This window comes from Dermacentor silvarum, chromosome 7 (genome assembly GCF_013339745.2).
Source record: "Dermacentor silvarum isolate Dsil-2018 chromosome 7, BIME_Dsil_1.4, whole genome shotgun sequence".
Classification (NCBI taxonomy): Eukaryota; Metazoa; Arthropoda; class Arachnida; order Ixodida; family Ixodidae; genus Dermacentor; species Dermacentor silvarum.
The window spans coordinates 102659055-102673564 of record NC_051160.1 but is presented as its reverse complement, the minus strand read 5'-3'; the positions used below and the strand labels follow the sequence as shown (position 1 = coordinate 102673564).

At 43.7% G+C, this 14510-nt stretch overlaps 1 protein-coding gene across 1 annotated transcript in view; it reads left to right on the top strand.

Annotated features, from left to right (window-relative positions):
* Positions 1-14510, top strand: part of LOC119458331 (protein O-mannosyl-transferase 2-like) — a 51926-nt gene that overhangs the window by 15503 nt on the left and 21913 nt on the right. Inside the window, exons 8-13 of the mRNA XM_037720166.2 lie at positions 2520-2626; positions 4352-4434; positions 5724-5833; positions 7964-8094; positions 11078-11156; positions 12685-12836. Of these exons, the coding sequence (XP_037576094.1) occupies positions 2520-2626; positions 4352-4434; positions 5724-5833; positions 7964-8094; positions 11078-11156; positions 12685-12836 (662 nt within the window). The remainder of the gene's footprint in view (positions 1-2519; positions 2627-4351; positions 4435-5723; positions 5834-7963; positions 8095-11077; positions 11157-12684; positions 12837-14510) is intronic.

The window sequence follows — 14510 nt, the reverse complement described above, 5'->3', positions numbered from 1 at the left end:
GCCGCCGACGCACTTGCACTGCTAGACTCTGCCCCAACGCAGATGGCTTTCAAGATACGGCCTGCGCGACCGCGCACCGCCCCGCTATTCCTCCCCCCTCGCTCCCTCGCCGGTGCCTCGAGCGCAACGGAAGAAGGCGCGCTTCCTCCCTGCTTTTCTTGCGCGCGCGAGATTTAGACGCGGTCGTCGGCTCCCCTCGCACGTTTTCACTCGCACATACAGCATACGGCGCGCGGCAACTGCGCTATCGCCCTTGGACTTTAGGGTACGGCCACGCTAGTGGCAAAAACACGCAGCAAGAACGCGCGTCAGAAACGCGCAGCAAAAGCGGCAGGAATCGGGGGTCTTGCGGCGTGCCGCGCGAAATGGGTTCTGCGGCAAATGCCGCGTGCCGCGAGATGAAAAACCAATCAAGAGCGACGAGGGTGACGTCACGGAGCCATCACAACCGGAACGCCGCCGGTCTGCGCCGGGTTTTCAATCGACGATCGTCGTCTCTCGTATGAAACAACGTGCGCCCGCGGTGTTGCTCGCCCGTTCGGAGAGCGCGGGAGATCTTATCGCGCTGCCGCGCGGCGAGACGCGCGTGCCACGGTGGCCTCGTGGCAAGGCGCTGACGTGCGGCAACTTGCCGCTCGCTGCATGACGCGCGCGTTTTTTGCCGCTAGCGTGGCCGTACCCTTATATACAGAATATCTATGAGCTGAAACCAATTTTAGGGCCACAACGCGTCATAGACACCATCTTTATATAGCAAATACGGATCTCAAGGGCCATACTTTTGCTGGCGGAAACCGAAAATACGTCATAGTTTTCGCCCCCAGCACTTTGGGCGGCCAATGCCATCGTCAAGCCACCAAGCCAAGCGACATGAAAAGTCAAAATGGCAGCTCGGGCCGGCGCAGGGGGGGCAGTTCGCAACGTATGATGCGGGAACGGTCCCACAGTTGCGACGCAACAGCGGGGTTACCAATGCATTGAGTTCTAAGGGAGCTGTGCCAGGACCGGTCGAAAACGACGTAACAGCCGGGAAAACGCAGCCCCCAGGAACGAGCGAGGTTCTACTGTAACACTATACGGCGCTACGACGCCATCGTGACGCTCGCTGTTCGTTTCCGATGCCTCGCGCTTGTGCGAAACGACACGCGTCCACGCATCCGGTACCTGGTGTGACATTCCGAGGATGAGTGTTTCGACGAAAACGAAAAACGGGTGCCCGTTACAATTGAGGGCGCGTTAGAATCGAGCAAGTACGGTAAGCGTTTATTTTTCGAATTTTCGTGCCGTACCTGCATATAACGAAATCCTCTTTATAACGAAGTTTTTGGGGAATTTGTCAATTTCGTTATATCCAGGTTTAACTGTATGTTGAAAACCGAGCCCTATTTCTTTTTTCCTGTCTTTATTTTGGTACTTTTGTGAAATGCTACTTCTCATGAAATTAAAGCGGCTTCACATCTCATCTGGTAGGTTAGAAATTCATGCCAGTCTTATTAACCTCACCTTTTCGATTACTGTGCTCCGTTCTTTTGATACCTGTCATGTGACATTATGTGTTGTAATCTTACTTTCGCATGCTTAGTATGGCTGTGCGAATATAAAAATTTTCAAATACTAATCGAATGCGATTACTTAGCTTTGAATGTTGAATCGAATATCAAATAATGATGTGCACATTGATTCATTAGTAACTGGTTATTTTTACATGTTGGAACATTGCAATTAGATTGTGAGGGAGAAAAAATTTGACTAGTAAGCCATTATACTGAAAGATTGTGGATTTTGCTCATGTTAGCTTGGAAAATTCAGTATGTAATTCCCACTAGCTGTCTGTTCTCATCAACCTGTCCCTTATTATACATCAAATGCCCGTAAAGTCAGATGCATTTAACCCTGTGCCCAGCTGTCATCAGCATTTGCTGTCAATCAATAAGCTCAGATTGGACTTGGAATTGCACTAGAGTGCACCTTGGCCGTCCGCAAACCTGCGCCTCTTGCTACTGACAGGCTGGCTTTCCCGCAAAGCTTATTCGCCCAGTGGCGGAGCGTCTTTTACAGGCGAAATTTTGGCAGCAGCACGAAATTATCACAAAATTCAGCACAATATCAGACACACATTCTTAGATTAGAAGAAAACGCCAAGAACCGTGTTGGCTCCTGCGCAGGCAGCAATATATTTGATTTGTTTCGAATATTCGTATACAACCGAAGATACAAAACATTTTTGAATACCTAGTTTTGGAATTGAGTACCTATATTAAAAATATAATATTCGAAACTTTCGAATATTCACACACCCCGAATGCTTAAACATGCGTATGCAGGTTCTATGTGTATTGTAAGCAAAAGATTATTGTATTATTATTACTAATATCGATTATGTTGTTTACACTTTCAACAAAATACTTAGTTTAACAAACTAGGTATTTGCTTATCAAGCTACTTCGCTGTGATGAGGTTCAACCATCTTTTCTTTTGCTGCTTCAAGCATTTTTTTTTCCGGCCTACTTCGTGTGCAGCTCCTGGTGGGAAAGCACTTTGTGAGCAGAGCCGTGTGCCTGATTGTGCTTCCCGTTTGCCTGTACATGCTCTACTTCTACGTACACCTGCACGTGCTCTACAAGAGGTGGGTGTGGCTGTGCGATGCCATTTTCAGTGCAGATGGCATTCCTTGTGCTCCTACGTTACAAGTTTGACAGCATGTGTTGAAAGACGTTAAAGTAGAAACACCTTTAAGGGCTCTCATGAGGCTCCCAGCTGGTCTAGGCACACCTTTAAGGCCGGTGCGAGCAGTTGCAGCAGCATAGCTTCCTGTTCGCCAGTGGAATTTGCTATAAGCATCAACTGCTTTGTAACCGCAACAAACTCAAAACTGCATCTGGTAGCGTAGCTTTACCCCTCTTATGATTAAGGAATCAAATCTAAGTGCTAGCTGTCTTTCTTTCTTTCTCTTGTTTTTTTCCTGTCTTTCCACGTAGGCATAGAGCTTCTTGCAATAATTAGTCGAGATGGCCAAATCTAAATACATTAACCGTCTCAACACGCCGGCATGCCAACGCGAAATTCATAAGGGCGTTTTATGCTGCTTGTTGCCTCTCTGGCCTAATGGTTTCAATATCGGGCTCCTGTGCTAGAGGTTCTGTGTTCGAATCCTGCCATCAGACGATTTTGTTAATGTGTATTTAATTGTTTATTACGCGGTACTTTGTTGAAGATGACGAGTTTACAAAGTCACCAAGCTGTTTGAAGCCAGAAGGACGGAAGTCTAGGCAAATCCATGTGTACTACCAACATTCCAATGATGGTTGAATTGCACCGCCTGCAGCTCCTGTGTGCACTAGTACCAGAGCTTCCTCTAGTAATTATTGCATGAAACTCTATGCGCGTAGGCTTATGTAAGAAGTATGGAAGTCGTCTGTGCATAATTTTTAGCGTGAAAAGCAAGGTATTGTGACCGCTTCAAGTAACTCGAGCCTTGCACAATACACATGTTCCCTAGGCTGCAGCACCAAGACAAAGCTGCTGGTAAGTTGTGCTCAGTAATGTAAGTTTTCTCTTTACTGCTGTTTGTTTACTGCCCATTGTTTTTAGTGCATGTTTAGTTTGCGTGGAGGGACTTGATGGAGCTTAGTCATTGTCTTTCTTAACATGATGAGTGGTGTTTAAGTAAACAGGATGAAACGTCATCTCTTGCTGTGCTGCACCATGTTTGTTCTTGAGGTCTGGTAGCATGAGGATCACAGTTACCCACTAAATCAGCATAAACTGAAACGTGAACAGAACGAAACTGATCATAATGCCTTTTGCGTGTAATTAACATGAGAGTGTAATGTGCATTTGCCCTGTAGCCAGTTTACAAGTATAATATAGGTGCAGATGTACATTACAGCGCCTGAATTAAGCCGCGGTCTCAAATTCAGGCAAACATGTATACACAACAACGCATTCTAGTCGCTTTCAACTTGTTTGCATCTGAATTTATGCTGATAGCATTGTTAAACTACAGTCTTAAAGTGTGTATGTGCGGGTGATTTCCAGCAACAGCAATCTTGTCTAACAAAACTTAGGAGCAGCATTTCCCATCTGCCAATTTGCCACTGGTCCACTCTGGTATGATGGAATATTGAGGCCCCTGTCTGCCTTGTTATTCAGGGAACAGTGTCAGCAACTGAGCAATCATATTCTTGGTTATTTCAGTGTTCAGGATGCTGATGTTGATTAGATGGTCTTCACTCACTTTTCACTGTTCACAGCTACGAGTGCTATAAGCAACTTAAGTATTGAGATAGTAGTTGATGACATTTAAGAGCATTATGAATACTTGGCATACTATTCACTTTTGACGGTGCAGTGGCAGTGGAGATGGCTTCTTCAGTTCTGAGTTTCAGTCCCGGCTAAAAGGCAACTCTCTGTACATGGCCAGCATGCCTAGAGGTGAGTACTATGGTGGTTCCGTAAATTATAATTTGAGCTAATGTTGATGCCTCATTAAAGCAGTAGCATCAAAAGCAAAAAAAAAGTGGGGGGGGGGGATTTTTTAGCTGTCAGTGGTATTACGCTTGCATGCAGTTCACTGCATGCTTCAACCTGCATATTTATTTCAAAAGCTCCAATTCAGGAGACATCTTTTGTTAAAAAAATATGCTTGTCACAGGGAATTTTGCTACTGCCCAAGCCGAAATTGCTGTACATCAATGCATTGTGCAAGCTGTAACACTCAAAAGCTTATGAATCTTGCAATCTGCAAATAAAGTTGAATATCCCCATCACTATGATTGGTTTGGTCTTCTGCTAGATGCTAGTGTGAACTTTTGGCAAATTCAGCTTTATTGCTGCACCTGTGCCCCGTATGATCTTTAACGGAAGAGTGAATCACAACAGCCAGTTTTGTTCATTTGATTACATTTCTGCGCCTACTGAGATGCTAAGATATTCTTCACTACATGCCCACCTTGACAGTATGAACGACCAAAAGTGTGCTATAGACAATTGCTGTAGTAAATTACAATCATCACGCTTATTAAATTGATTAGTGCCCTTCAAGGAATTCTGCATTGTAAATCACCGTTTTACAGTGTGAGCAATGCTGTGGGGAAGCAAATCGTGGCTTTGAGCCAACAACCAGCCAGACTCACCCGAGTGCGTTTGGCACGATGTTAAAATTTTGAATATTCCCTTCATTTTACCATGTACTTGCTCCATTCCGATGGCTTTTTTTTTCTTTTCTGTTTTTTTTTAGTTTTTAGTTTTATGTAATTTGGTTTTATTTTATGCATGACTAATCTCTAGCTGGACGGTTATTTGTTTATGTGCTTCTGCTTTCTGTTGTGAAATTGTTCTGAAGCTTTTGTATATATTTTTTGAAGCAGTTGCCACAATTCTCGTGCTTTTTCTTTTTTTGACTGATAAAGAATCATGTTACAGATATTAGCTGCTTCTGAGCTGAGACTGCCCAGTCATGCCACAAACAGGTCACAAGGCTTATGCGGGCTGTAATTTACTTGCGTATATATTTATTTGTGGCCAAATAAACATTCTATTCTGTTCTATTTTTCCTTTCTTTTTTCCTTTCTTTGAGTGTGGCTACAAAAAAACGAAAAAATACAAAAAACTACAAACTAAAAAAAAAGGCCTTGACTGCTGTCATTATTCTGGGGCATTCAGTTTGTGAGCGAGATATGTGACTCATGCGTGCTTTTGCCGCTGGACCCTTCTGGCTCCAGAGGTGGCATATGGTGCTCAGATCACGCTGAAGAATCACCGGACGGGGGGCGCCTATCTCCACTCGCACTGGCACCTCTATCCGGAGGGGCTGGGAGCCAGGCAGCAGCAGGTGAGTGGGAGATGGGCACAACATTTTTTATTTTATTCATTTACTTGCTTATTTTATGCATGATATCCCTAAATGCCTTTCTGTGGAAGGTATTGCCTCACAACACTAGCAGAACTCAGCTACCATAGCTTAAGAATTTATGTACTCACAAGTTAAAGAAGGAGAACTTTATAGGAGCAAATTAATTGCTCAATACAATATATAGTCCAAAACATTGAGCACAAAGGTAGCGGTTATGCAACATCAGAGTGCAAATGAGCAGCAAACATTGCGTATACATGTAACACAGCATTCAGATGTTTCAGAACAGAAAAGAAGGCACAGGTTGTACAGCCAAGCCTCTTGCGTCGAAAAAAGGAAAAAAATAATAAAGAAGGAACTTTAGGGAGTCTAACGCAAACGCTAGAAGTTGTAAAAAATTTTTCGCTTCAGTTTTCATGGCTGCGTTTGATGGGAGTTCATTCCACTCTTTGATAGTGCATGGTATATTAGTGTGTTTGCATAAAGCGTCATGTGACATTCTGTTGATAGCTTTTGTTTGATGTCTTCAAACCCAAAGTATTCGGAAACAGTGAACCTAATCTAATTTAGCCAACCTAACCTGTCTAAACCTAAATTTCTAAATGTATTTGACCATTTCTTTTGCGTTGTAACACACTAAAATACTCTTTTTTTCTCTTTTAGCAGTTGAGCTCTGGAATTGTGCTAACTTATCGATAAGTTTATTGATGACACATTTTTGTGCCCCGATTTCTTGCCCACGTATCGGTGTATGCTCTCTTTTCTTTTTCATAATTTTTCTATTGTTCTTTCCTGCGCTCTGCTTTTGGACATGTTGCCATATGTTTTTTTCCTTTTCTTTCCCATATGTTTCACTAGATGCACATGTTAACTTTCTATTTGTATTCACTACTTTATGTACCTGACATGGCCTAATTATGTACCTTTTGCCTTATTCTTCTGAGCTTGACGCATCCCCTGTATGATAAAGCGCTACGCCTGTGCTATGTTTTGTATGTCCATTCCTGTATGAGGCCTCAGAGAATTACAGTATTGATAAATAAATAAACAAAATATAAGCCTAACCTCACCTAGCCTATCTCAACCTAACATAACTTAACCTAGCCTGACCTATCCCAACCTAACTTAACCTAGCCTAGCTTAACACAACCAATGCTAACCTAATCGAGCCTAATCTAATATAACTTAGCCTAGCGTAATCTGACCTAAAACGAACTGAACCAAACCTAACCTAGCTATCATGCGTCCAAACCCATAGGATTTAAGTTCCATTAGTGCCCGTCTTGATATATATGTGCCCTCACATATTTTTATTTTTTTGTCCACCCGCTGTGGTTGCTTACTTGTTATGACATCTGCTGATGAGTGCAATGTCGTGGGTTCGATTCCCAGCCCTAGTGATAGCATTTCAATAACAGCAGAATGCAAAAATGCCATCACGATCTTTGGGTTTGCCCTAGTTGGCAGAAATTAAACCCCTCTTCCTTGGCCGCTGGATAAAAAAAAGGTGCGGCCTGCCGCGTCAGGCGGGCTGCAATGGGATAGAATGTCTCGGCCGTAGTTGAATTCTTGGCCGCTTGGCTGGGCCAAACGGCGCTAGCCGACGGGGTTGGGACGCGTCAGCTTCCATGCGCGACGGCGTTTCGAGCGCGTTCCTGACGAATTTTCTATGCCGATGCCTGGCTTTCTTATGCATTTTTTATGTCCCCGGCTGGTGCGCCGCGGCGGATGACATCATTTTCGATGCACACAGCAGGCCATACCTTTTTTTTTTTTTTATTGAGCAACCGTGCCTCTACTAAAGCATCTCTCATAGCCCCTGTGTTGTTTCGAGACGTTATGCCCAATCAATCAATTACTCATTCAATCAACATTTTTCTTTGTACAGCCCTTAACTGCTTGTCTATCAGTAGTACGATTGGTATTTTCACCTTTATTTTTGTGTTATAAACCTTTCTTGTGATAATGTGTACGAAAATTTTCATTGCATGGGTAATCTTGCGAGTAAGGATGGGTTTCCCTTGAAACTTTTTGTGGGAGACAATCGGGTTTCCCAACGCCAGAAACATGAGGGACAGCTGTAGTAAGCAGTCTTGTTTGTCTTATCAGGTGACAACTTACTCTCACAAGGATGATAACAACAACTGGATCATCAAGAAGTATGACCAGGAACCCAATCCCAAAAACAAAACAGTGGAGCTGGTTCGCAATGGTGACCTGATTCGTCTTGAGCATGTGGTGTAAGTAAAAAGACCCTCATGACATCTTTTCTAGTCAAATGCTTTTAACACTTCTCATCATATTTTATTGGCTTATACAGTCAAACCTGGTTATTATGAAGTTGCATACGGCACAAAAATACCTTCTTTATATCCAAGGAATAAGGATTATAAACAGGGATAAGGTGCCTCAGAAAGGCTGGCCAACGTTTCGATAGGAGGACCTATCTTCGTCAAAGGCGGCCTCGTCATCCTCGGCGGGTTAGTTTTAAAGGGTTAGTGGAGTGACGTCACGTCGATGTCCGCTGTGGCTGTCTGTAAAGGGAGAAACTGAAAAGAAAATGAGCGCCGGCGCTTGACTGGCTAGGCGCGGTTTCTAAGACGAGGGGACAAGAGCGGGAGAGCGAGAAAGTGGCTAAAAAAAATTATATATATATATATATATATATATAAAAAAAAAAACGTCAGAGGGGGTTGGGGGAGCGAGAGGCGAAATATTCGGAACTAGATGAGACATGTGTATGCTGCAGTAAAGATCCAGAGACCACTCAGCACATCCTAATGGAATGCGACGGGATCCACCCAGCGAGAACCGTAGGTAACGTGCAACTCCCAGAAGCGCTTGGGTTTAAAGTGGAAGGAAACATAAACAGATCAGCCGTAGAGATCAGCAAGAGACGATTAGAGTACTGGTGGAAAAAAAGCAGGGAAAAGATGGATACGACCTGATCTCTTAAAATCATAGGCAGCGGTACAAGCTAAATTTTTGAAAAAGGTATACAAAAATGCGAGATAAAGAACATGTGTAGTATACCTGATTAAATCAAGCAGGCTAGGTGACTATTTGTCGCCACCCCGTTTCAAAGGGGATGCCAATAAATCATCATCATCATCATCAGATAGGAAACATAAACAGATCAGCCGTAGAGATCAGCAAGAGACGATTGGAGTACTGATGGAAACAAAGCAGGGAAAAGATGGATACGACCTGATCTCTTAAAATCATAGGCAGCGGCACAAGGTAAATTTTTGAAAAAGAAAAATAATAATGAAAGGTATACAAAAATGCTAGATAAAGAACATGTATAGTATACCTGATTAAATCGAGCAGGCTAGGTGACTATTTGTCGCCGCCCCGTTTCAAAGGGGATGCCAATAAATCACCACCACCACCAGCGAGTGAGCGTTCGGAGGAGTCGTGGTCGGCGTGCGTTTGGGGTCCCTGAAGAGCCGGTCAGATGATGATTTATTGGCATCCCCTTTGAAACGGGGTGGCGACAAATAGTCACCTAGCCTGCTTGATTTAATCAGGTATACTACACATGTTCTTTATCTCGCATTTTTGTATACCTTTTTCAAAAACTTAGCTTGTACCGCTGCCTATGATTTTAAGAGATCAGGTCGTATCCATCTTTTCCCTGCTTTTTTTCCACCAGTACTCTAATCGTCTCTTGCTGATCTCTACGGCTGATCTGTTTATGTTTCCTTCCACTTTAAACCCAAGCGCTTCTGGGAGTTGCACGTTACCTACGGTTCTCGCTGGGTGGATCCCGTCGCATTCCATTAGGATGTGCTGAGTGGTCTCTGGATCTTTACTGCAGCATACACATGTCTCATCTAGTTCCGAATATTTCGCCTCTCGCTCCCCCAACCCCCTCTGACGTTTTTTTTTTTTTTTCTATATATATATATAATTTTTTTTTAGCCACTTTCTCGCTCTCCCGCTCTTGTCCCCTCGTCTTAGAAACCGCGCCTAGCCAGTCAAGCGCCGGCGCTCATTTTCTTTTCAGTTTCTCCCTTTACAGACAGCCACAGCGGACATCGACGTGACGTCACTCCACTAACCCTTTAAAACTAACCCGCCGAGGATGACGAGGCCGCCTTTGACGAAGATAGGTACTCCTATCGAAACGTTGGCCAGCCTTTCTGAGGCACCTTATCCCTGTTTATAATCCTTATTCCTCGTGTGCTACTCCATTAGTCAGCCATCTTTTTTTGATTTTTTCTTTATATCCATTATATTCATTGTTGTTGTATACGTGTATTCTTTATATGCAGATATTGGCGAGAAAAATTAAAATTTACTTTGTTATATGTGATGACTCAATGTATCACTGTTCGTTTATTGAAATTCGACTACATCTTGTTTCATTTTGGTTTGTTTCTTGTGGGTGACGACAGCCTTTATTGCTTAAACCTAGTGCATCTGTATGAAGCAGCACGCCTATGACAATGTTACGACCTGCTGCGGTGGTTCAGTGGGCATGGCATTTAGCTGCTGAGCATGACGTTTCACGTTTGCTTTCCAGCCACAGTGCCCGTACTTAACTGGTGGTTAAGCTTGTGTACTTGGATTCAGGTTGACACTAAAGAACCCCATTTGGTCAGATTTAATCTAGATCCCTTTAGGGCTCCGGATTAAACTTGCGGGAGACAGTGGGGTTTCCCTACACCAGAAACATGAGGGACAGCTGTAGTAAGCAGTCTTGTTTGCCTCATCAGGTGACAACCTACTCTCACAAGGATGATAACAACAACTTGATCATCAAGAAGTTATGTCCAGGAACCCAATACCAAAAACAAAACAGTGGAGCTGGTTCACAATGGTGACCTGATTCGTCTTGAGCTGTGCAGTTTCGGAACGTTAAACCCCATACTTTAATTTGTTAAAGATGTTTCGCTATACTATGCGCTAGTATCATTTCATGGCTGAGGCACTTGTCCCTGGCTAATTTAGCTACGCAAAGTGATGCGAGCTGTCTTTTACTTTACGTAAGGTCTGTTTTTTTACATATGCTGATTGGATTTTAGCATCATTGCCTTATCTTGGCAGTTGTCGGGCGTCCTTTTGCAGCAGTACTGTAGTTATAGCTTTTATTTATTGCTGCGACAAAGATAAGGTGATGGCAGCTAAGGTACTAATGATTGCATCAGTAAGTTTTGCACTGTAATATTAATAGCCTGAACGTCCCTTTTCTCCTTACCGTGTTTTATTCGTGTGCAGCACAACTCGCAACCTCCACTCGCACAAGGAGCCTGCACCTGTGACAAAGCGGCACTACCAAGTTTCCTGCTACGGGGAGGTATGGCAAAAAGACTGATTCTAACATCGAAACTTGAATGGTAGCATTCTGTGCCAGCAAATGATCTTGTTCAAAATTGTTCCAAATGAGCGATTGTTCAATTTGATGGTTTGAAATTTACAGGAGCCATCTTCCATTTAAGTGCACAAAATATTAGTGTTTACCAAGCTATTTCTGGTGTCTGCAGCTTGTGAAATGACGTTGGGAGTCGGTTTGAGACTTTGGAAGTTTAAGCTCAAGAGATTTCAGTCTGCTGTCTGTGTAGTGTACATTATACAGTGTAGACCACTTATAACGTAAGTCGCCGGAGTCGCGAATATCTGCACTATAAGCGGTACCGCACTATAACCAAAACAACAATTTTCAAGCCCTGCACGTATGGAAAACATGTAGACCAAGCATGTAGACACGCTTTGTACTATCGCGTGCACATCGCAATCACGTTTTCGCCCATGAGCTGGCGAAAACGTAATCGCGATGTAGCCGGTGGTCTTATGCTCGACAGCTTTGCACTGAGTCAAAATGAAACAACTGTTTGCCACAACCGCTGCGGAAAAAACCGTGACCGCTATCGACGCGATTATGAACGGCGACTTTGCGGTGCCGAAGGCACGCGCCCGAAGCACGCACCGAGTCTGGACGAATTAACTACCATTCGCTGCAACAACTGCAGCCGAAACTGCGGTGCTATCTATGCGATCATCGATTGCAACTATACAGTTTTTTATGCACGTGGCCGATGCGCGTACCGAGTAAAAACGAAACTACTGTTAGCCGCAATTGCTGCGGAGAAAACCGCGGCCGCTATTGACGCGATCGTCGATGACGACTACGCAGTTAGGAAAGCCCGCGGCCAATGCGGTGTTATGCGCAGCGGTAAATGCAAGAATACAGGCTTTAAAGACACAAATAGGCTCGAAGCGTTCCGGCGTTGCTGTCATTCACATACGAGTTCAACTGATGGCTGTGGCGATGTGGATTCCGCCGCTTTGTTTCGGTTGGACGCTAGCGCCGTTCTTGCTCTTTTGCATTGCACATTTGCGGCGCTTCTCGCTCACCGAGCTCCGAAAATAGTACGAATTAGCCGATGTGCGGCCAAATAAGTCCGCATTAACGATAGTTTGATTACATTGAATAATATATGCATGCGCTGGCCGGGAGCGCGCACCTCGTTGAGAAGCGTGCTCGCTGCCGCCCTTGTCATCGAGATTTTTCCGCGGAAGCTGCATTATAACCGGTATTTCGTCTCACGCGGCTGCACTGTAAGCGGTACGCAGATACATGGAGGGCTATGGGAAAATTAACGGGAGTCTGAAACAAATACCGTACTATATCCGGTCCTGCACTATAAGTGGTTACGTTATAAGTGGTCTATACTGTATATGAGTATATTTTTGAAGAGCATTGTTAAGTGACGGGCATGTGGATTGTCCAAGAATGAGAACTTGTGGAGACCCTTGTATTATCAAATGTGGAAGACGAAAAAGATGTGCTGAGAATGCATTTTCTTTTTCTTATTGAAATGAAGAATGGCACCGGTGATGCCAACGACGTCTGGAAGGTCGAAGTTGTCGGCGGCACGCCGGGTGAAGTAGTGCAGACAGTCACCAGCAAGCTGAAACTCATCCACTACCTTGTCGGTTGTGCCTTGCACTCACACAACAAGCAGCTTCCCAAGTGGTGAGTTATATCAGCTAGACTAGGTGCCTCCTGTTAACCTCCTAAAAAAATTTTCAGAAGAATCACTACTCTTTATGTGTAATACCTGTGCCACATTTGCACCAAATTACATTAACTTCTTATTGCCTTAAACATTACTGCCACATTCTCCTTGTTAAACAAGGATACTTAATGGCATTAAAATAATGCAACTTGTAGTCTAGTACGTCCTCACAGCTCAATCGGCTGTTGAATGTGTACTCTAACTCCCAATGTTGGTTACGGCCGCACATGAGGACACATTTTTGAATTAAATTGAAATAATTTTACATAAAACGTGCCTAATAATGCTTTTAGGGGCTTTTCTTGAAGTTTTGTCAGTTAAACAATCCTTTTGCGGGTGATACATTACAATCGGCAAAAAAACTTGTGCAGCTGTAATCAACTCACTGTTTAATGTCATTAAAAACAGGCATGCAGCAGTAACTTCAGATATATACTGACAGTAACAAACTTAAGGTCCTAAACAGTGGCATTAACTTCACTTTTATGGATGGCATATAACCATATTTAATGGCAACTTCCACTCATCCTTTCAGAGGAGCTCACCTAAATCTTTGAGCAAGCGCTCGTATTATGCTTGGATTTCACATGTCTAACCCCCATACTCAGATATGCATCTTAACTTAATTTTTACACTTGATTTAAATGACGCCCGGCGCGAACTAGCGTGTAACTGCCCAGCACGCTCATTACGTTTCCTTCGGCGCATTCACAATTGGCGTCAGTTGGATCAAGTCAAGGATAAGCTTCAAGATAAGATGCATTTCTGTATATAGGGATAAGTCGGCTTGAGGAAAATGTAATGCTCCACACTGGACCACAGAGGAAACTGTCATGTGCAGCTGGAAGGGTGACAAATCAAATCTCATTATTGATTCCAAAGTTCAGCTTGGAAATAAATATTGGGACCCGCCGCGATAGCTGAGTGGCTGTGGCATTGTGCTGCTGAGCTCAAGGTCGTAGGTTTGACCCCGGCTGCCACAGACCCATTTAAATGAAAGTGAAATTCAAAGATGCTCGTGTACATAGATTCAGGGGCACATTAAAGAACCCCAGATGGTAAAAATTAATATGGAGTCCCCCACTACAGTGTATGTGATAATCAGATTGTCATTCTGGCACATAATACCCCATAATTCAATTAATATCATTTGAAAAGGATACGAAGGGTACAAGCTGGTTTAAGCAGCTTGACTAGGCTCTAGCTGCCCCGATAAGGCAGCAACATTCTCAAACCTCCAGTTTAATTCGAACCTCAATAGCAAGAAGTAAGAGTAATCTGCCACAGAACGAGTTGATCTTAAATGTTTAGTGGAAAATGTAAAGGTGCTCTGAATCGACTAGTGATAAAGAAGTCCTCTGTCACAACTGAAAAAAAAAAGGTTTGCTCCAAATTAAACACTGGAATTCACCTAAACTTTCACGTCACATGAACAACTTTGTGGACCGGTTGTCTTTGAAATAATGAGTGCTTGCTGCAGCCAGGGTCGCCCAGTCCAATCGGTCACGAAATACCCCCAAAGAAACAAAACTTCTTTAAGCCAAAGACCCAAAAAAGTGCCCCGAAGCTTGCTTGTGACGCAGCATGCAGGGCAAGTGCTTCTGTGCAGCGAAAGCACTTGCTGGCAGCTA